The sequence below is a fragment of the Elephantulus edwardii genome, unplaced genomic scaffold, assembly GCF_000299155.1.
Source record: "Elephantulus edwardii isolate Elephantulus edwardi_28Jun2011 unplaced genomic scaffold, EleEdw1.0 scaffold00017, whole genome shotgun sequence".
In the NCBI taxonomy this organism is placed as follows: Eukaryota; Metazoa; Chordata; class Mammalia; order Macroscelidea; family Macroscelididae; genus Elephantulus; species Elephantulus edwardii.
The window spans coordinates 28,929,181-28,949,607 of NW_006399767.1; the positions used below are offsets into that span (position 1 = coordinate 28,929,181).

At 43.7% G+C, this 20,427-nt stretch overlaps 1 protein-coding gene across 2 annotated transcripts; it reads left to right on the top strand.

The window, feature by feature from the left end:
• The first annotated feature begins 11 nt into the window (after nucleotides 1–11).
• On the top strand, nucleotides 12–16,109 carry VPS52 (vacuolar protein sorting 52 homolog (S. cerevisiae)). Of its 2 annotated transcripts, XM_006882093.1 has the most exons (20): nucleotides 12–101; nucleotides 978–1,062; nucleotides 1,204–1,256; nucleotides 1,422–1,497; nucleotides 1,687–1,754; nucleotides 2,042–2,217; nucleotides 2,596–2,746; nucleotides 3,501–3,601; nucleotides 3,697–3,829; nucleotides 3,968–4,025; nucleotides 4,579–4,712; nucleotides 5,198–5,353; nucleotides 6,016–6,134; nucleotides 6,424–6,547; nucleotides 6,831–6,926; nucleotides 7,040–7,147; nucleotides 7,365–7,430; nucleotides 15,074–15,185; nucleotides 15,391–15,509; nucleotides 15,741–16,109. In XM_006882093.1, exons 1-20 carry the CDS (start codon nucleotides 12–14, stop codon nucleotides 15,885–15,887), a joined length of 2,172 nt encoding a protein of 723 aa, XP_006882155.1. In that variant the 3' UTR covers nucleotides 15,888–16,109. The 2 variants fall into 2 exon arrangements, with proteins under 2 accessions (XP_006882155.1, XP_006882156.1); XM_006882094.1 differs by lacking the exons at nucleotides 12–101; nucleotides 1,204–1,256 and having other exon boundaries at nucleotides 988–1,062; nucleotides 15,741–15,887.
• Nucleotides 16,110–20,427: the final 4,318 nt, after the last annotated feature.

The following is a 20,427-nucleotide window of genomic DNA, read 5'->3' on the forward strand; positions in this document are numbered from 1 at the left end:
GGCTGTGTGTAATGGCTGCTGCTGCAACCATGGCGGCAGCTGCCCGGGAGCTGGTGTTGCGGGCTGGGGCTTCGGATATGGAAGAAGAAGAGGGCCCGCTGGTGAGAACTCGGGGCGGTCTCCTTTCTGGAGCTTCACCGGACCTCGTAGTGTCAGGAAGTCCAGAACTGAGTTTAGGCATAAAAGGGTGGGAGCTCAGCAGTTACCGGTGACACAAACCTTCGCTCGTCATCCCATCTTTTTGGGATCGCACCTGAACCTGATCGAAAATCAGAATAACGATGACTCAGGTTCCAGGGGATATCACCTCAACCAATATAGGTTTGGGGATTGAGTAAGGAAACATTGCATTAAACATATACATTAAAGGTTAAAAACATGATTCGCGTTCCACTTAGGCTACCTATATGCTGTTATTTTAAGCATATTAACCACGTTCTTTCTCCTGAAAGGCGACAAAATAATTGTACTGCCACGTAGGTTGTTGTGAGGATTACATTAATTAATCAATATATGTAAAAATGACATCTGGCACGCAGATAAACAGTCTTAAGTTTTAGCTAACGTTTCTAGAGAGACTGGGGCTCCTGAAAGGGATCATGATGCAATACAATAAATTGCAAGGGTTTGAAAGTCCAAAATGTAATTGTTAGATCTGCTTAATTCAGAACAACTCCTAATTTTCATCAGATACCTGCACACTCTTCATGAATTGCCTGCCTGTTTTGTCATATAGTTCTTGTTCCTACGCCCCAAGTATGTGGGGTACAGAATAAGACTCGGGGAAATTTTTGACTCATCACATATTTGTTTTTAAAAGACACATTTTCCTTCTTAGAGGATTGAGGACATCCTATTATATTTTGTCCTCCCACTTGTACTCCTTATTACATTTTCCCTTTCTAGTCACTGAGTTAGAATCAATTTGATAAGAATAGGTTGATTTTGTCTCTTCCCTCCCATCACTCACACCCCAGGGTAGTGGTCCTGGGCTCCAGGAGCCACTGCAACTTGGAGAGTTGGACATCACTTCTGATGAATTTATCTTGGATGAAGTGGATGGTAAGTGATGGCTCAGGGTTGTTGTAGACTGGACTGCCTATGATCTAAGAGAGAGTAGGTGCTGGAAGGAATAAGGTAGGGATTGGTGTGGGTACAAGCTGCTGTGGAACTGAGCCCTTAATGCTAACTTTCTGTTTCCAGTTCATATTCAGGCAAATCTGGAGGATGAGTTAGTAAAGGAAGCTCTTAAAACGGTGAGACTTTCAACTGTACTAATCTGCTCCCTCACCAACCCTCCCCGCAAAGAAAAGGGGGGGATTCTTGTTCTCCTGACATCAACCTGATATATCACTCTTTGTCCCTTTGTTGACTCTGTCTAAGTGTTTCTTTGCTGTGATTTCATCTTTATGTTCTCGTAGGGTGTGGACCTTCGTCACTATTCAAAGCAGGTGGAACTGGAGCTCCAGCAGATTGAGCAGAAGTCTATCCGAGATTGTATCCTCCAGCAGAGGGCAGAGGTGTTGTTATTGACAGTGGGGTGTTGTAAGATGGGACGCAGATAGCCCAGGTAGGGCTACTATTTCTCTGAGGTTTCTGTTACCTTAGGGAGAAATCACAGAACTCCTACTTGTCTGGGATTCTTTGTATCTTCATCATAAGGCCCCTTGACTTTTTGTGGGTCAGATATCCAAGAAAGTGAAAACATAGCATCTCTGCACAACCAGATTACAGCCTGTGATGCTGTTCTTGAGGTTAGTAACCATGACTTGTGACTCCTAATAACCCTGAGTTGGACCAAAGCTTTTGGTACCATATTTTGGGTTATTGGCCTTAGGAAGAGACAGCAGGTTATAGTCGTTTTCAGGATGATCTCAGTAACCTTTTTCATTGTCATTACTATAGTTGATAATATATCTTTCCTCATTACCCCCAACCCTCAGTCTGATAGGTACTGGGTACTTCACTGAGAAAATTAAGTGACCTGCTTGTCCCCTGCCAACTCTGTAGTGTTTCATGTGCTGCCCCCCTCACTCCCCAGCGCATGGAGCAGATGTTGGGAGCTTTCCAGAGTGACCTTAGCTCCATCAGCTCTGAGATCCGTACACTTCAGGAACAGTCAGGAGCCATGAACATTCGTCTTCGAAACCGTCAGGCAGTTCGGGGAAAACTTGGCGAGCTTGTCGATGGTCTGGTGGTACCCTCTGCCCTAGTCACGTGAGTCACCAGTTTGAAGGGTTGCAATGTTTATGGCAGGTCGAGACTAGGGCACCTACCCCACCTACAATATGGATCTGCTAGATCCTCATCATCAGGAGCCGACCAGAGGTTGGTGGGTGAGTTGACAGTCTATTCCAACTGTGATATGTGCTTTAACCAAAGATGAGGAATCATCCATGTTCAGATGTGTAGTGAGGGGATCTAAGGCTTATGTGCAGAGTCTGGGAACAGAACACTTTGTACATATAGCCAGACTGCATGAAACCAGTATAAAATGGTGCAGAAGACAGAAGTTGAGTATAAAGTGTGGTTTGTATTTAATCTAGGAATATCCGGATCTAACCCTAACTTACTTTACTCCTTCCTGCTACCCAGGGCAATTCTGGAGGCTCCAGTGACAGAGCCCAGGTTTCTGGAGCAGTTACAGGAGCTGGATGCCAAGGCAGCTGCAGTCAGAGAGCAAGAGGCTAGGGGCACGGCGGCTTGTGCGGATGTCAGAGGTGTGCTCGACCGGCTCCGGCTAAAGGTAGGGAATAGGAGAAGCTCCCTCCTTAACAATCTACCTGAATTTCTCTGGCAGAGCTCTGAAACCTGTCCCAGGAACTTCACCCTGTCTGTACCAAGCATAGGTAATCATTTTTAGTTCTCTGAGTTCCTCTGAAAAGCTTAAAAAATATGGTAGAGTTATTCCCCACATTCTATATTTAATATCTCTTGCTTCTCCTTGTTACTGTTATTAGGTTGTTAGATCCTGTCATGTCGACTATGACTCGTTGTGACTATGTGAACCACAGACCTGAACCTTGCCCTATCCTGTGCCATCCTCATTCTGATATACCTGAGCCCATTGCTATAGTCACTATATGCTTCCTTTGTTGTTGTTGTTGTTAAGTGCCGTCGAGTCGCCTGCGACTCATAGCGACCTTATGTACAACAGCCCTAAACTCTGCTCTGTCCTGTGCCAATCGCACTGTCTCTGACACTCCCATCCCAATTATCCCAGTCACTGAATCAATCCACCTCATAGAGGGCCTTCCTCTCCTGCGCTGTCCCTCCACCCTCCCAAGCATGATGTCCCTCTCTAAGGACCGGTCTCTCCTCACAACATGTCCAAAGTATGTTAGATGGAGCCTCAGAATCCTTGCCTCCAAGGAGCCACCCGGTTTAACCCTTTCCAGGACAAATCTGTTTGTTTTCCTAGCAGTCCATGGTATTCTCAATACTCTTCTCCAGTTCCTCCCAAAGAGTTTCATGCCCTGTGTTTGGTCCCCCATATCCAGGCAGTGACAAAGATTCGAGAGTTCATTCTCCAGAAGATTTATTCCTTCCGAAAACCAATGACCAACTATCAAATCCCTCAGACGGCCCTACTGAAGTACAGGTCAGAAACTGAAGAAGGGCACAGGGTGGCCTCTAGGCTTGTGGGCATCTGGTCTCTGGGTGGGCAGAGAGACTGACCTATCCTTGGTCCTCCAGGTTCTTCTATCAGTTCTTGCTGGGCAATGAGCGAGCAACGGCGAAGGAGATCAGGGACGAGTATGTGGAAACACTGAGCAAGATCTACCTGTCCTACTACCGTTCTTACCTGGGGCGGCTCATGAAGGTGCAGGTGAGGCCAAGGAGGGTATGCCCGAGCACATGAACTGAGAGGAGGGGACACTGGACAGGGAGGAACCACATGGAGAGGGATTTTTTTATTATTCTGTGGGAAGAGGTACTTACCAGCTTTCTTTTCTGTTTTATCTAGTATGAGGAGGTTGCTGAGAAAGATGATCTAATGGGGGTGGAGGACACCGCAAAGAAAGATATCCTTGAACTGGAGAACCTCTGTGCTAGGTCTTTGAAAGAGAGAGAGAACTTCTAGCTCCATCTGACTCCGTTCACTGCTTCTTAGGTTTTTTGGTAGGAAAACTCTGGTGGCTTTGTGGTAAGAAGCTGCACTGCAATCCAGAAGGCGTGGGGTTCAAATCCACTAACTGCTCTGAGGGAGAAGGATGAGCAGTCTCCTCCTGTGTGATCTGCTGCTTCTGAAAACGCCTTGGAGGGTCAGCTGTGGGTCAGTTCCAACTCCATGGCTCACAGCCACAACAAGATGGTCTCTTCAGAAAAATGCATATATGATCTTGATACATAGTGTTTTGTATGATCTCGGGATTTGTGCACACTCTGAAGTCCATTTTCAGAGCCAGCACTTAGCGTGCTAAGAAACATCTAGGTCACCCCTGCCTTCCAGGGCCCCTAGAAGTATTGAAACTTTTTTTTTTAGTTCTTTTTAAATTGTATCTTGAGTCAAAATAGCAGTGAGTTTTAGGGTCCATTTGTGGTCTCATTGTTTTCCTTGACTGTGATCCTTTGCACGATTCTTCTCAAAGCCATCACTTCGCAGCAGGAACACCATTTTCACTTTGGGGACCCGTGGCTCTGTCATCTCTCCTACTGAACTTGAAGCCCCCATCCTGGTACCCCATACAGCCCAGCGGGGAGAGCAGAGGGTAAGGGGAAGAACAAGCTTCAATGTAAAGGAATTCTCTGGACTTGGGTCAGCACCAGGGCTGGGGAACTGGGCCTCAGGGCAAAGCTTGCTGTCCTTCAGTTACTGTATATAGATTTTCTTAGCCCTGTAAGTAATTGTCTCTAAAGCCTTTGGTGTGCTAAGGTGAAAGGGTTAAGAACCTTGACTTGAGGGCATGAGAGGAAAGAGATAAGGTAAGGGGAATGCTGTGTCATGAGACAGGTATTGGGGTGGATGCAAGTTGCGTAGGTGCTGCTTCTGGGGCTCCTTTTTCTACACCACCTCCTCAGTGCCCGTTTCAGGATTCTGTTCCACAGCCAGGCCTTGCGTCAGATAGGGATGAGATGACGGGCAGGGTCTCCATCTCCCGTTACCCAGGTTTTCTGAGCATCTGGCTACACACATGGGGGATTGACATTGGGTGCCATCCTTTCTGGCTCACTTCTTAACCGATTCCTCTTCCAGTATCCATTTGAAGCCCTCTTCCGCAGTCAACACTATGCCCTCCTAGACAACTCCTGCCGTGAATATCTTTTCATCTGTGAGTTCTTTGCTGTGTCTGGCCCCGCCGCACATGACCTCTTCCATGCTGTGATGGGCCGAACACTCAGCATGACGTTGGTAAGATCCGTTTCTCCTGTGCTCTTAAGACTCCTTTGTCCTGTTCTCATCAGCATGGTGGTGGGTGCGCTCATAACTACAGTAGTGTTGAGAGCAGGGTTCCTCTCTCCAAAACAGTTTTAGGCTTGTGTTTCCATTGCTCGCAGACAGGGAGCTCGGGTGCTGCAGTCTGTAAGGAATTGTGCTGCTAACCCAAAGGCCATGTCTCTCTGGTGGTTTGAATCCACTAGCACCTCTGAGAGAAAGGTGGATACTCTGCTTCTGTGTGATTTGCAGCTTTTGAAACCCAAAGGAGGGTCAGCTATGAGTTGTTTCTGGCTCGGTGGCTGTGAGTTGCTCATAGTGTGACCACATGGAGTCCCTGAGACCACCTCTTTTGACTATTCACACCCAGGAAATGGCACTGGAAAATGAAATGTTCCTTAAACTTGTTTATCCAACTCCTGGGCCGTTCTCAGCTCTAAATTCTGCCATTTCTGAGCTTTCATAAACATAGACCCGAGGGGATAGAAAAGGGGGGACCCTTTAACTTTTAGGTCTATATCTTCCTTCTCTGCCACTGCTCTTCATCCCAGAGAAATACACATATTCATCCACAGCCACTGGGGATGACAAACTAGCAAATGTTCTCTTCCTATTCTCTGCTTGTCCCTAAATCACAGAAACACTTGGAGTCCTATCTTGCGGACTGCTATGATGCCATTGCTGTTTTCCTCTGTATCCACATCGTCCTTCGATTCCGCAACATTGCCACAAAGAGGGATGTTCCTGCCCTGGACAGGTCACTTGAATTCTGGTCGTTGGTCCCATCTTGCCTTGAGCTTTTATCCTTAACACAATTCCTTTGACCTCTTGGGCTCCTGCAGATTGGTATCATTGGCCCTTGTTCATCTGTCTCTGAGGCAGGACTGCTGCTTTGACTCACTTTTCATACCTCTCCTCCTCAAACCTCTGCCACCCTCAACCCGTATTCTGAAGGATGCCCCAGTGTTAGACTGGGCCTCCCCTGTGCTCTACCTCCCTTCTGATCTTCCTTGCCACCTAATCTCTGATTTTGTTTAAGCCCACAGGTATTGGGAACAAGTGCTTGCCTTGCTGTGGCCTCGGTTTGAGCTGATCCTGGAGATGAATGTCCAGAGTGTCCGAAGCACGGACCCTCAACGTCTTGGAGGACTGGATACGCGGCCCCACTATGTAAGGGAGGGCACAGTGGCAAAGGGGTTCCTGAATTGCTGGGCTCCAGCCTTTACCCATTCCCACATCATGGGAATTGGCCAGGGTCATGGTTGCAGGCCTGAGTGGTTACTTAGCCATGTTGTGAGGGAGTAGTTTGAGAATGTGACCAAACTCAGGGTGGATTGGGTGCTGTTGGCAGAAGGGATTAGAGACAAGAGTCAAAGGGAAGCCTTGTTGTCTGGCTGCAAGGGAGTTGGGCCAGGAGGCTGATAGGATTTTCTTTCTACCTTCTTTCCTCCAGATCACTCGCCGATATGCAGAGTTTTCTTCTGCTCTTGTCAGTATCAATCAGACAATTCCCAATGAGCGGACGATGCAACTCCTGGGACAGCTACAGGTAATGGGGACAAGAGAGACCTCCAAGTCCAGATGGACTGCTGGTGTGGGCAGGCGTTGGAGGAGGGCTGGAGCCTGCCCTCTCCTGTCCGCACCTCCTTTTGTTGTTTTCAGGTGGAGGTGGAGAACTTTGTCCTCCGAGTGGCAGCTGAGTTCTCCTCAAGGAAGGAACAGCTTGTGTTTCTGATCAACAACTATGACATGATGCTGGGCGTGTTAATGGTAATGGCGACCTCCTCTCTCTCATACTAGATGATTCCATTTCCTCCATGACCATGTTAGCTTTGTGAAGGCAGAGAGTATGCCTGTCTTGGTCAATGTTTTATTCTTGGAGTGCGGCACAATGTCTGACCATGTTCACTAAATGTGGTATTAAGGGAATATCCTGAATGAAGGCCTCTTCTCCCCAAGCTTGAGATTTCTCTTTGTCTCTCCTCAGGAGCGGGCTGCAGATGACAGCAAAGAAGTTGAAAGTTTCCAGCAGCTACTTAATGCACGGACACAGGTATGGATATGGGGAAAAGAGAGGAACAGGTCTGTGTGCTGTTATTTGCTTGCCATGTATGCATGTAGTGGTGGCACTCAGTAGACCTTAGCATATAAATGTACAATTTTTTTATTCTTGTGATATACACAGTATACAGCAAATCATATACCAGCTCAACAGTTTCTATGTTTACACTTCTTTAACATTGACTCTTGAAGTTGTTAGCTGTACTCACCGTTCTTCTGTTTTGTTCCTCCCCCATTAGTGGAAATTCACTTGCTGACTACAGGTTGCCAGTGTTAACTTTATTCACTCACTCACTGCCAACAAGCTAATTCTGACAACTCACAGCGACACACCATTGGGTTTCGGAGGCTGTGAATTTCAATGGGAGGAGACTTCCCATCTTTCTCAGAGCAGCTGGTAGAGTCAAACTGGCAGAGGTGCAGCCTTTGGGTTAAGAGTTGTTGTTGTTGTTGTTGTTGTTGTTGTTCTTGTTATGTGCCATCGAGTTGCTTGCGACTCATAGCGACCCTATGTACAACAGCCCTAAACTCCGCTCTATCCTGTGCCAATCTCATTGCCTCTGACACACCCATCCCGATTACCCCAGTCACTGAATCAATCCACCTCATAGAGGGTCTTCCCCTCTTGTGCCGTCCCTTTACCCTCCCAAGCATGATGTCCCTCTTCAAGGACCTGTCCCTCCTTACAACATGTCCAAAGTATGTCAGACAAAGACCCAGAATCCTTGCCTCCAAGGAGCAGCCTGGTTTAACCCTCTCCAGGGTGAATCTGTTTGTTTTCTTAGCAGTCCATGGTACATTCAGTACTCTTCTCCAGCACCACACCTCAAAGGCATCAATTCTTCTATTCTTCTAGTCATTGTCCAACTCTCTGATGCATAACAAGTGATTGCAAAGACCATGGCCTATATCAGACGCGCCTTAGTCTCTAGAGAGATACCATTGCTCTTCAGTACTTTGGAGAGGTCCCTAACAGCAGACTTTCCCATGGCAATACGTTTTTTGATTTCCTGGCTACTGGTGCCAAAATGACTATGCAAAGTTACTAATGAGATTGACCATTATTTCAAATATTCAGTGGCCATACAAGTATTTCTGTTCTAGATTTTTTTAATTGAAAAAATTAAAAGTTATTATTTAGGCGAGCTCTGGTGGCCTAGTGGTAGGAAACTGCACTGCAATTGCAGAGGTGCGTGGTTCAAATCCACCAGATGCTCTGCTGAAGAAGGAGAAACAGTCGCCTCCTGTACCAGTCAGATCCAATTTGACGGTACACACGTTAAAAAAAAAAGTTATTATTTTTAAAAAAAAACTTAATTATGAAAAATAAAAGTTTTTAAATTTTAAAATGAGATTACTTATATTTTTCCTTTTTTATTAGTAAGAGTTCTTTATATATTACATATAGCAATCTCTTCTGGGTTATATGGATAGCAAATATTTGATGGCATCCAATCTTAATTCTTTTAATGTTTTTATTTTGATGTCTTAAATTTTCAGTTTAGTCTTTTCCTTTTGATGAACAGAGCCCTGGTGGTATAGTTTGTAATGTGTTGGGTTCTTAACCAAAAGATCAGAGGTTTGAATTTGCTAGCCACTCACAGAAGAAAGAAAGGGAGTCTCCTCCCATAAAGATTTCCAGGCTTGGAAACCAGATGGAGAGACTCTATGATTTGAAATCAGCTGAGTGCTAGTGGGTTTTGTAAACAGAAATGCATAATTTTAATGTAATTTGGTTTGTCAGTCTTAGTTTTGTATCTTATTTAAGAAATTCTTCACCCTACTAAGATCTGAATAATACTATATACTTTCTTCTCCCTAGTATTTTTAGTCGCAAATCTTCTGGGATTGATTTTGATGTAATATGAGATAGGAACCGAGTTCTTTCTTTATATTAGTAATGATTGACCCAGACCATTTATACACAATTTTTTCTCTGCTTAATCTATCTCTGTCATATAGCAAAGTTTCACAAAGATGTCTGTCTTGCCCTATTCTATTCATTTGATTAATTCGGCTATGCCTACAATAACTTTACTTATCATACATTATAGGGCAAGTTTAATCATCTTTTTCATCAGTGTCTAGACTGTTGTTGTTAACACCCCGTCGACAACAACTCATAGTGACCCTCTGAACAATAGCTCTGAACCTTGGCTTCTCTTGAGCCAACCTCATCTTCTTTCATACACCTGATCCCATTGCCATAGTCACTGTGTCAGTCCATCTATCCAGGGTCTTCCTCTTCTGCACTGATCTGCCCTTCCAAGCAGGATGTCCTTCTCCAAGTATTGGACCCTCCTGGCAACATGCCCAGAGTATGTGAGACAAAGCTTCAAAATCCTTACCTCCAAAGAGCAACCTGGTTTCACCCTTTCCGGGACAAACCTGTTTGTTCTTTTGGCAGTCTATGGTATATATTTAATACTCTTCTCCAGCATCACAACTCAAACTTGATGCTTCTTCTCTCATCCTTAGCTATCAGATGCAAAGCAAGCAATTGAGAAAACCATGGTCTGGTCAGGTGCATATGTCTCTGGACTGACATTGTTGCTCTTTCGCACTCTGGAGAGGTCCCTAACAGCAGATTTTCCCATTGTCTTCTGATTTCCTGATTGCTGGTGCCAAAAGTGTTGATTATATATCAAAGCAAGAGGAAATCATTAACAACTTCAGTTGTTTCTCCATCTGTCATGATACTTCCTATTGGCCCAGTGGTAAAGGTCTTTGTTTTCTTGAAGTTGAGATGCAATCCAAATTGAAGGCTACAGTCTTTGATGTTCTACAGCAAATGCTTCAAGTCTTCCTCAGTTTCAGCGAGCAGAGTTGTGTCATCTGGATAACTTGATGAGTCTTCCTACCATCCTGATGCCACATTCTTCTTCATAATATCCAGCCTTCTGAATGATCTGTTCAGCTTGTATAGATGAAAAGGTATAGAGAAACGATACACTGATGCACTCCTTTCTTGATTTTTTAACTGTGCAGTGTTCCTGTGCTCTATTTGGACAACAGCTGCTGCTGCTGCTTTTTTTACATTTTTTTAAATTTTATATTGTTTTTCACACTGGATATTTCCCCTTTCCTTTACCCAACCCTCCCTCCACCCATCAAATTTTGTGATGCTATGATTAAGAACCCCCTATGCCCTCCTTGGATCCTTGTACTCATTCTACAATAATGGTCTTAAACAGAAATATATTTGTCTTTATGAGACTGAGTTAGTTCCCTTAGCATGATTCTGCTCTCCAGTCCCTCCCAAGGTAGGTAGTAATTTACAAAATCATTGCTCCTGCATGCTGCATAGTATTTCATTGTGTGAATGTACCATAATTTCTCAATCCATTCCATTTTGGTTGAGTATTTGGTCTCTTGCCATGTTCTTGTTATGGTGAATAATGTTGCTATGAACAATAGTGTACAATTCTTTGTTTGTGCCTCAGTTCTCATTTTCACAGGGTATATTCCAAGCAGTGGAATAGCTGGGTCATATGGAATTTCTATGTTCAGCTTTTTGAGGAAACACCAGATTGTCTTCCAGAGTGATAGTACCATTTTACAATCCCACTGCAATGTATAACAGTTCATATCTCACTACATCCTCTTCAACATTTTTTACTTGCTGCCTTGCTAAGCTCTGCCACTGCTATTAGGGTAAGGTGATATCTCATTGTGGTTTTGATTTGCCTCTCTCTTATTGCCAGTGATTTTTGAGCATTTCTTTGTGTTGGACAACAGCTTCTCGGACTACATACAGGTTTTGCATGAAAGCAATCAGATGTTCTGGGATTCCCATTCTTCTTAATTGTTAACTGTGGTTTGTTGTGATCCACATAGTCAAATGCCTTTGCATAGTCAATAAAACACAGATAGACAGCCTTCTGATACTCTACTTTCAGCCATGATCCATCTGACATTAGTAATGATATTCCTAGTGCCACAGGCGCTTCTAAATCCAGATTACTTTTTTAAATTTTAATGAAAATTTATAGAGACTTTTAATTTCCATTCATTCATTGTTGCACACTTTCCTCCCTGCCCACCCCTCCCCCTAGTTGGCTTTTCTCTCTGAAAATTAAAAAAAAAACAACTTTCACTGTTATACAATTCTTGCCCCTCCCCCAGTCCACTCCACTATGCATCTTTCATTCTGAACTCTAAATCCAGATTACGTTTTTACAATTCTCTCTCAATGTACTGTTCCAGTCATTTTTGGTAATCTACAGCAAGATTTTGCTTACATGTGATAGTAGTGATATGTTCTATACTAGTTAGTTTTTTTTAAAGACTGTTCTTGACAGTTTTCTTTTACATATCAATTTTATAACCCATTCAGGAGTTTAAAAAACTCCTAACTTCTCAGGAGTTTGGAATAACCATAAATCCATCAGGAATTTGATATAGCATTAAATCTGTACATCAACTTGGGAAATACTGAGAATTTACAATATTGAGATGAACAATAGGCTCCCTTTTATAACATGAATGATATTGACTAATGAATTAATTACAATCTCCAGTCAACCTTTTATTGTATATTGCCTTTCCCTTTACCCACCATTGATTTTTATTCCCTTTTCCTACCTTTTCTCATTCTTGTAACCTATCTATAATTTTTTATTAATATAAGTACAGTTGAATGACTCACTTTTTTTATCCAATGGTGATTGTGCTTATTTGGGTCTGCATGCTTGTTTATAATTTTATTTGTTTACTATTCCTTCCTTTAGTGAAAGTCTATTGGTAGTAAACTGATTTTGTTTGTGTATATTTGTCTCTACTTCATCTTTGTTTTGGGGAAAATAGTTTTGCTTATTTTCTATCAAATTCCAGGTTAAAAGTCACATTCTCTAAATATTTATGCTTTTCCATTGCTTTCTGACTTAAAATATTCTAATTATTGTTCATGTGTAGGGAATCTATCTTCTCTAGCTGCCTTTTTTTCATGAAAGTTTACAACTCATACTGGTTTTTCGTTCATTCATGTAAAGGTATTTGGATTCATAACATTAATTATAATTTATTAATTCATTTATTATAATGTCTAATAAAAATCTTACTGTATATTACCTCTCCCTTCACCTAGCATGTCAATTTTTACTCCTTTTCCTTCTTTCTCATCCTTGTTCACCATCCCAAATATACTTCTCTGTATAAACCTTTCCTTCTCTTTTTATATTAGTGGTTTTCTACAATAATTGTCATTTTGTAACTGTCAGTCAGCAGAATTTGTTCTAAATTCATCCATGTTGCACAGCATTTCACAAGTTCTTGATAATTTTTTTAAGGATGAATAACAGTCTTCTTGTCTGTTGATGGACACTTGGGTTGTTTCCAGATCTTTGCTGTCATAAATATAGGTGTGAATATATCTGCTTGTGTCACAGTTCTTATTTCTAGGATGTATATACCTAGGAGTGGAATTATTGAATCGAATATTATTTCTCTTCCCAACTTTCTAAGGAAACATCAAACTGCTTTCCCTAATGGTTGCATTATTGTAGATTTCCATCAGCAGTGTGTGAGAGTTCCAGTCTCTTCCTTGCCAGCATTTGTTTTTGCTTTCTTGTTAAACATTGCTATATTACCAAGGTGAGATGACATTTTATGCTGTTTTGTATTTCTTTAATACATAGCGTTGTGATCTGAAAAGATTTGCAGTATTTTAAAGTCTTTAAGTTCGTTGAGTCTAGTCTTGCTTCATGACCCAACATTTGGTCTATACTGTGCCCTGGAGAAGAATGTATTTTGTGCTCTTGTTGGGTGGTATGGTATTTATATGTTAACAAAATCTAGTTTGTTAATCAGATTGCTTAGTTCTTCGGTGTCATTGTTGAGTTTCTTTCTAGTCATTCTGTCCCTCATATTGTGGAGTTGCCAATTTCTCCCTTGAAATCTGTTAAAACTTGGTTTCTATCTATTGAGCTTCTGTCATTGGGTACATCCTTTCTTCATACCTTTTTAATGTATATACTGAATCAATCATTCAGGAGGCTTACTTTATGAAGAATGTGGTGTCAGGATTGGTGGAAGACTCATTAAAAATCTGCCTTATGCAGGCTGCAAAACCTTGCTCGCTGAAACTGAGGAAGACTTCAAGCATTTGCTGCAAAACATCAAGTACTGCAGCCTTCAATATGGACTACATCTCAGCATCAAGAAAACAAAGATCCTCACCACTGGGCCAATGGGAAGTATCATGATAAATGGAGAAAACATTGAAGTTAACATGTTGCCGCAAATGACAGCAAATGTGTTTCTAAGCACAGCCGTCAATTTAAAAAGTGTGCTGCAACGTGTTAACAATTTCATCTTGTTCAGATCCACAGTCATTACCTTTGAAACCATTAGTCAGGCAATCAGGAGATGAATCGCACTGGGAAAATCTGTCAGAGACTTCTCAAGAGTGCTAAAGAGCAATGATGTCAGTCTAGAGACTAATCTAGGCCGTTGTCTTCTCAGTTGGTTGCAGTGTGTCTAGACAATAATTAAGGATGACAGAACAATAATTGATGCCTTTCTGATACACCCATCCTGATTATCCCAGTCACTGAATCAATCCACCTCATAGAGGGCCTTCCCCTCCTGCACTGTCCCTCCACCCTATCAAGCATGATGTCCCTCTCCAAGGACTGGTTCCTCCTTACAACATGTCCAAAGTATGTTAGACGGAGCCTCAGAATCCTTGCCTCCACGGAGCTGCCCAGTTTAACCCTTTCCAGGATGAATCTGTTTGTTTTCCTAGCAGTCCTCAGTACTTTTCTCCAGCAACATCATAGAAAAATACTTAATCCTTTTTACTCTTTCTCCCCTTTTTTTATTCACTGTTGCACATTTTCTACCTCCCTCCCCACTCCCCCAGACCACCCCACAATGCATTGCACCCCTTGTTCCAGATTGTTCTCAGACTCAATTCTATTTGCTCTTAATAGTTCTGCTCAATTGAGCATCTTTGTGTTTACACCTTTACTTTCTAAAAAACATTTAATCCAAAGTACACAGCTGTGTATCTGACAATTTCAATATTGGAAAGCTAAATTGGTTGCCTATTTTTTCCTGCTGATTCTTGAGGTAGCCTGTGTTCTTATGTGTTAGATGTTCTTTGAGTTCATTTTTTGAGCAGGAGTCCTGCAGATCCACATTGGTTCTGAGGATATCTTCCCCCAGAGGAAAAGGAAGCCTCCTATATATAATACACAAAAAGTGCCACTTACCCGGGTCTACATTTTTGTCCCTTGAGGGTTTTCCCTCAAGCTTCCCCACTCCAGAGTGGCATCAGGCTGTCTCATATAGCAGATGTCATAGCCATTTGTACCTTGGCAGCCCTGTCTCTCTTCCAGCTGCCTAGCCCTCCAGTTCTAGTCTTGACTCCATCTCCTTAGTTCTCTGCCTTTAACTTCAGTTTAAAGTCTTGCTCTGTATCTCTTAAAAAAATTCTTTTTTTTTTTAAAAAAGAGAATCCTAAAAAAAAAAGAATCCTTGGGGCTTTCGCCTTTTCATGAGATCAGCAATGTCTTCAAATGTGTGTCCTTTCCAAAGTTTAGCCATTCTGCTGTGGGAGTGTGCTTCTGAGCTTCTTGTCAGCCATGGTACCAGAACCGAGACATATGAACCTGTGTGTCTTTATCTCTCCAGGAGTTCATTGAAGAGTTACTGTCTCCCCCTTTTGGTGGTCTGGTGGCTTTTGTGAAGGAAGCTGAGGCTTTGATTGAGCGTGGACAGGCTGAGAGACTTCGAGGGGAAGAAGGTATGAGGATTGTGTGGTAGTTGTTGGGGCAATGGTAAAGTTAGTGTAAAGACAAAAAATGATAGGATGCATATGGGGAGTAAGTAAGACTAGACTGGGTAGAAAAGGGGTTAGATGGAAAAGATGATTGTGCACTGGGGAGGATTTACTGGAGTCAAAGATTGCAGCCTTGTCTCTCTCAACATCTCTTTCTTTCTGTTGTCAGCCCGAGTAACTCAGCTGATCCGTGGCTTTGGTAGTTCATGGAAAACATCAGTCGAGTCTCTGAGTCAGGATGTAATGAGGAGTTTTACCAACTTCAGAAACGGAACCAGTATCATCCAGGTGACCTGCAATTCCCAGTCTCCAGTTCTACCTTCCTCATTCCAGAACTGACTTTTTTTTTCCTCCCACCCCCTCTTGCCTTTGGGTGAAGGGAAACGAAGATCAAACAACTCTTGATCTTCAACTGCCAGTTCAGGCTAAAGTTCTGGATGAGCTCTAACCCTCTTGATTCCTAACCTTTATTGTTAGTACTACTGTAATGTCTGTTCCTCCTTGACTTTCTCTGACCAGGGAGCACTGACCCAGCTGATCCAGCTCTATCATCGCTTCCACCGGGTACTGTCCCAGCCTCAGCTTCGAGCCCTCCCTGCCCGGGCTGAGCTCATCAATATTCATCATCTTATGGTGGAACTCAAAAAGCACAAGCCCAATTTCTGATGTGTCGAACTCTGGGACACATCCTCTCTATGGACTTCTACACCCCATCCCATACCTGGGGTACCCCTTCCAATTCTCCCCCTGCTTCTCTCCTAGGCCCTTGACATACCTCACTCCACCGTCATACCTAAAACCTTAACCCATCACTATAAGCTGAACTCCCTTAGCTTTCTCAGTCTCCCAGTGTTTAAGTTTCTTAAGACCATTTTCCCCTGGGCTTCCAAAATTTATAATTTTTTTAATCTTTTTTCAGTTTTTTCATGTATATATTTACTTCCCTCCCCAATACCTACAGCTATTTCTTCTCCTAGTAAAGAATTTACTGCTTCAATCTCTTGTTTCACTTGACTTTTGTCACCTGTGTGTGTCCTGTGGTATGAAGCCTCAACTCTTAGAGTTTATGACAAGGAGAAACTGCCTCCAAATCACTGTTTCAAAATGATTTCTTGAGCTTTTTGTCATAAGATTTTTATAGTTTGAACACACACTCACTCCTGGCCTATGAGTTAGTCCAAGGTCAGTCTGAAGTAAACATGAAACACATACTTGGTAAAATAAAGGTCCAACGAAAAAGATGAAGACCTTCAGTAGGCTGGCTTGACACTAGCTACAATGGGCTCACACAGCAATGACTGTGAGGACAACATAGGATCATGTGTTTTATTCTATTTTATGCTGGACCTGCTGTAGGTTAGAACTGACTCCTGGGCATTTAAGAACAAATGTGGCATCAGGATTGGAGGAAGACTCATCAACAATCTGTTATGCAGATGATACAATCCTGATTGCTGAAACAGGAGGACCTGCAGCACTTGCTGCAGAAGGTCAAGGACTACAGCTTTCAATATGGATTGAAGCTCAACATCAAGAAAGCAAAGATTCTAAGCATTATAGATGGTGAAGAGATTGATATTGTTAACAGTTTTAGTTTGCTTGGCTCCGTGGTCAACACTCTTGGTACCAGCAGTCAGGAAATTAAAAGATGAATTATATTGGGAAAGTCTGCTGTCAGGAACCTCTCCAAAGTACCAAAGAACAATGATGTCAGTCAGACTGTAAGGTGCACCTGATCCAGGCCATAGTGTTTGCAATTGCTTGCTGTGTGTCAGAGAGTTGGGACAGTGACTAGGGATGATAGAGAATTGGCACCTGTGAGCTGTGGTGCTGGAGAAGAGTATTGAATATACCATGGATTGCCAGGAGAACAAACAGGTTCGTCCTGGATAGAGTGAAGCCAGGCTGCTCCTTGGAGGCAAACATTCTGAGGCTTCGTTTGACATACTTTGGGCATGTTGCAAGGAGGGACCAGTCCTTGGAGAGGGACATGCTTGGGAGGGTGGAGGGACTGCGCAAGAAAGACCCTTAGTGAGACATTGATTCAGGGACTGGGATAATTGAGGGTGGGTGTGGCAGAGACAGTAAAGTTGGCAAAGGATAGAGCAGATTTCAGGGCTTTTGTACATAGAGTCGCTATGAGTTGCAAGGGACTAGGCGGCACATAACAACAACAAAATATTAACTTCTTTGTTTTCTTTCAACTAGCCCCATCTCTGCCCCAGGGCTACCTTTCATTTGTTCTGGTGGATGTCCAGAATGAATAGGCAGGGATAGTATTCTCTTATCCTCTAGCTACTTCAGACCAAAGAGGTGCTGCATTGGATTTTAGGGAGAGGACTATTTTAACAGGTAAACAACATAGTGGACATTAGGTTAAAATGGCAGATGCAACAAGGGCTGGGAATGCGTATTCTCAGGCACAGTTCCAGGTGCTACCATGACACAAGCCACTACCCAGCCAACAAGCCTGCTTGACTCAAGCCGCTCAAGCTGATTTGAGTTCTCCATCAGCTCCCTCCACCCTTTTCTTTAATTGTGGCTGTTACAGCCCCTTACTGGAGGGCTACAGCACTCAGACCTTTTCTGGTAAGGGGAAGCCAGGTTGGCAGCTTATCTAAATCATTCACTTTTTTTTTTCTTCTATAATTATATTCCACCAATTTTCATAAACATCTACAGAGATCCTGGGCCTCCACTCATTCATCGTTGCACCATTCTCTCTACCCTCCCCCCCAGTCTGCTCCCGTCCAAATGCCACAGTGCCTGTCAAAGCCAGCTCCGATCAATCCTCTCTGTCAGTGTGTCCCTTGCCATTCCCCATCACTCCTCCCTGAGAGAGACCCCACCCTGAGTCACAAGGAAAAGGGGATGGCGCACTCTCCTAGCCACCTCCTGCTGAAAAGGGACGCTGTGGGTCCCAGGGTGAAGATCTTCTCTCACTACTCTAAAGGGCCCCTTTGGCAGTAGGAAACACATAGACCACCATGGAAATCGACCTTGGAATTTAGATGCACTCTTGTTGACCGTGCTTGGCTGTACATGTTCATATCCTTGAAGATGCATCATGGGGGTGCTGCAACCTAGAAGACACAAATTTGACTAACAAGTTATAAGTGCATGAGTCCAAAAATTATGGAAAAGCAAAAGAAAAGACCCTTTCATTGTTTTACAAACCCTCCCCCAGGTCCCCTCCACCGTGCAGCCCTCGCTCCAGTCTCCTGTGATGACAGAAACACCCAGCTATATCTCTCTTTTAAACGGTTCTCTCCCTCCTCTGTTTCAGTGCAGTATACATTATTGAACCCATCTTACTCAGTCTCTCCCCAACCCCAAGGACAGTCCCATTCTACAACAGTGGCATCATGTAATATTTGTCCTTTTGTGACTGGGATATTTCACTCAGCATAATGTTCTCCAGAGTCAACCATTTTGAATAATATTGCTAAATCATTCACTTTTGTGTTTGATTTGGAGCCTTCTTGCAGCCCCCGTCTGCACACCTCGTTTGAACCCAAACTCTAGACTGGAGAGACACGAAGACACCTTTAACTCCTAGGAGGGAAGACGCTGTAATTTAGGGACATTTCTAATGCCTTCTCCGCCTTCAAGGTCTAATCATTCCCTCCCCTGGCCCTGGAATAGGTACTGGAATGAAGACCTCGATTGCCGAGTCTGATTGTGGTGCAGGGTAGGATTGTGATGGCCGGCCCTACTGAGACCGAGGTAACGTAAACTCATTGGCAATTCCTGATTGGTTGCTTTGTTGCGGGGCCACTCGCTATAAGATGGTCAAATACTCACTACTACAGATCCTACTTTTTAGCGGTCTCGCCTGAGGGTGGCGCTCTGATTGGTTATGTAAATCGACCTTGCCTCTTACACCGTTGCTGCTAAGAGTACTGTAAGGAGGCGGTGCTGGGGCTGCTTCTGATTGGCCTAGGTACCTCAGGGGCGGGCCAGGATGATGAACCGTGTCCTTAAATGACCCTTCCTCATCTGGCCACTTCCGGTCTCATCACTGCAGTCTTGGAGTAATTTCAGGTTGACCCCGCTTGACTCAGGTCCAGATAGGCACTAAACCCTACACTGTACCAGACTTGAAGAATCCTCCATCTTTCCCCCCTTAATCCTCTTTCCTGGACTCCCTATTCACTCCTGCACCCCACACCCCACACCTCCATCCCCAGATTATGGTCTTGGGCGATCCAGGAAATGGTCTCACATTTGTCGTGACTTGAGCCTTAGCGTAAGGAGAGCAGAAGAAGGACCAAAAGTTTGGAGATTGAGACAGAAGAGATTGCGTTGACAAAAGAGGGTTATTTGCAGATGACAAGAGGAAAAGTTCCAGGATAGACCGTGGAGAATGCTGCAGAGGGGAGTCAAAAGCCAACGAAGGCTTAAATGGGAGAACGGGAGTGGCTGGCAACTTTCTTTTTCTAGTTTTGGCTCTTTCTTTTTTGTTTACCTTTCCCTCGCCCCAAATATTCAGGCTTGATCAATAAGAGTAGGTTTTTGCAGGGGCGCGCAGAAATGCCAGTGATGGGGCCAAGGGTCAACTCCAGAGACTCGTGATTCGCCAACCCAGCGGGCAGCATTCAAGTTCAGTTGGAGCACGGGGTTCTCAGGTATCCATAGGAACCCTCTGATCCAACAGTAAACATCCTGAACATCCTGACCGGTAAACCAGGAATGCCGTGAAAGGGAGCCATGATACTCAGAAGGCCTCTAGGGGGCAGCATGAATCAGAGGATGGAGCTGTTCTAGGTCCGCTCCAACCCTTTAGGAGGTTGTTTTTTAAAATTTATTTTTTGTTTTTTCATATTGTGGGTTTTTGGTATCCCGCCCTCAAAAATGTAGCCCGCCTTCTCTGGCGCGCTCTTCACATGAATCTGCTGAGTGGGCTTTTCCTTCGGTCTGATCCCAGGCTGAAACTTCGAATCTCTCTCTCATTTACCCCCTTGTGTTGATGGTACCACGTTGACCTTACAGACTCAGAAGCATCTGGCGTCACTAGTTAGGATAATATCTTCCCCTCCGTAATTCCTGTATCTGGAATAGGGGGCCCCATCCAGGATCCATCAGGGTTTAAATCTGCTCTATATAGGGTTTCCTTGAGTAGGAATCCATAGCACCTAACAACTTTTCTTGGAGGGGAAAGCTTGGGAGTGTACCTATGGAATGTTAACAGCTCCTCAGCTGTTCA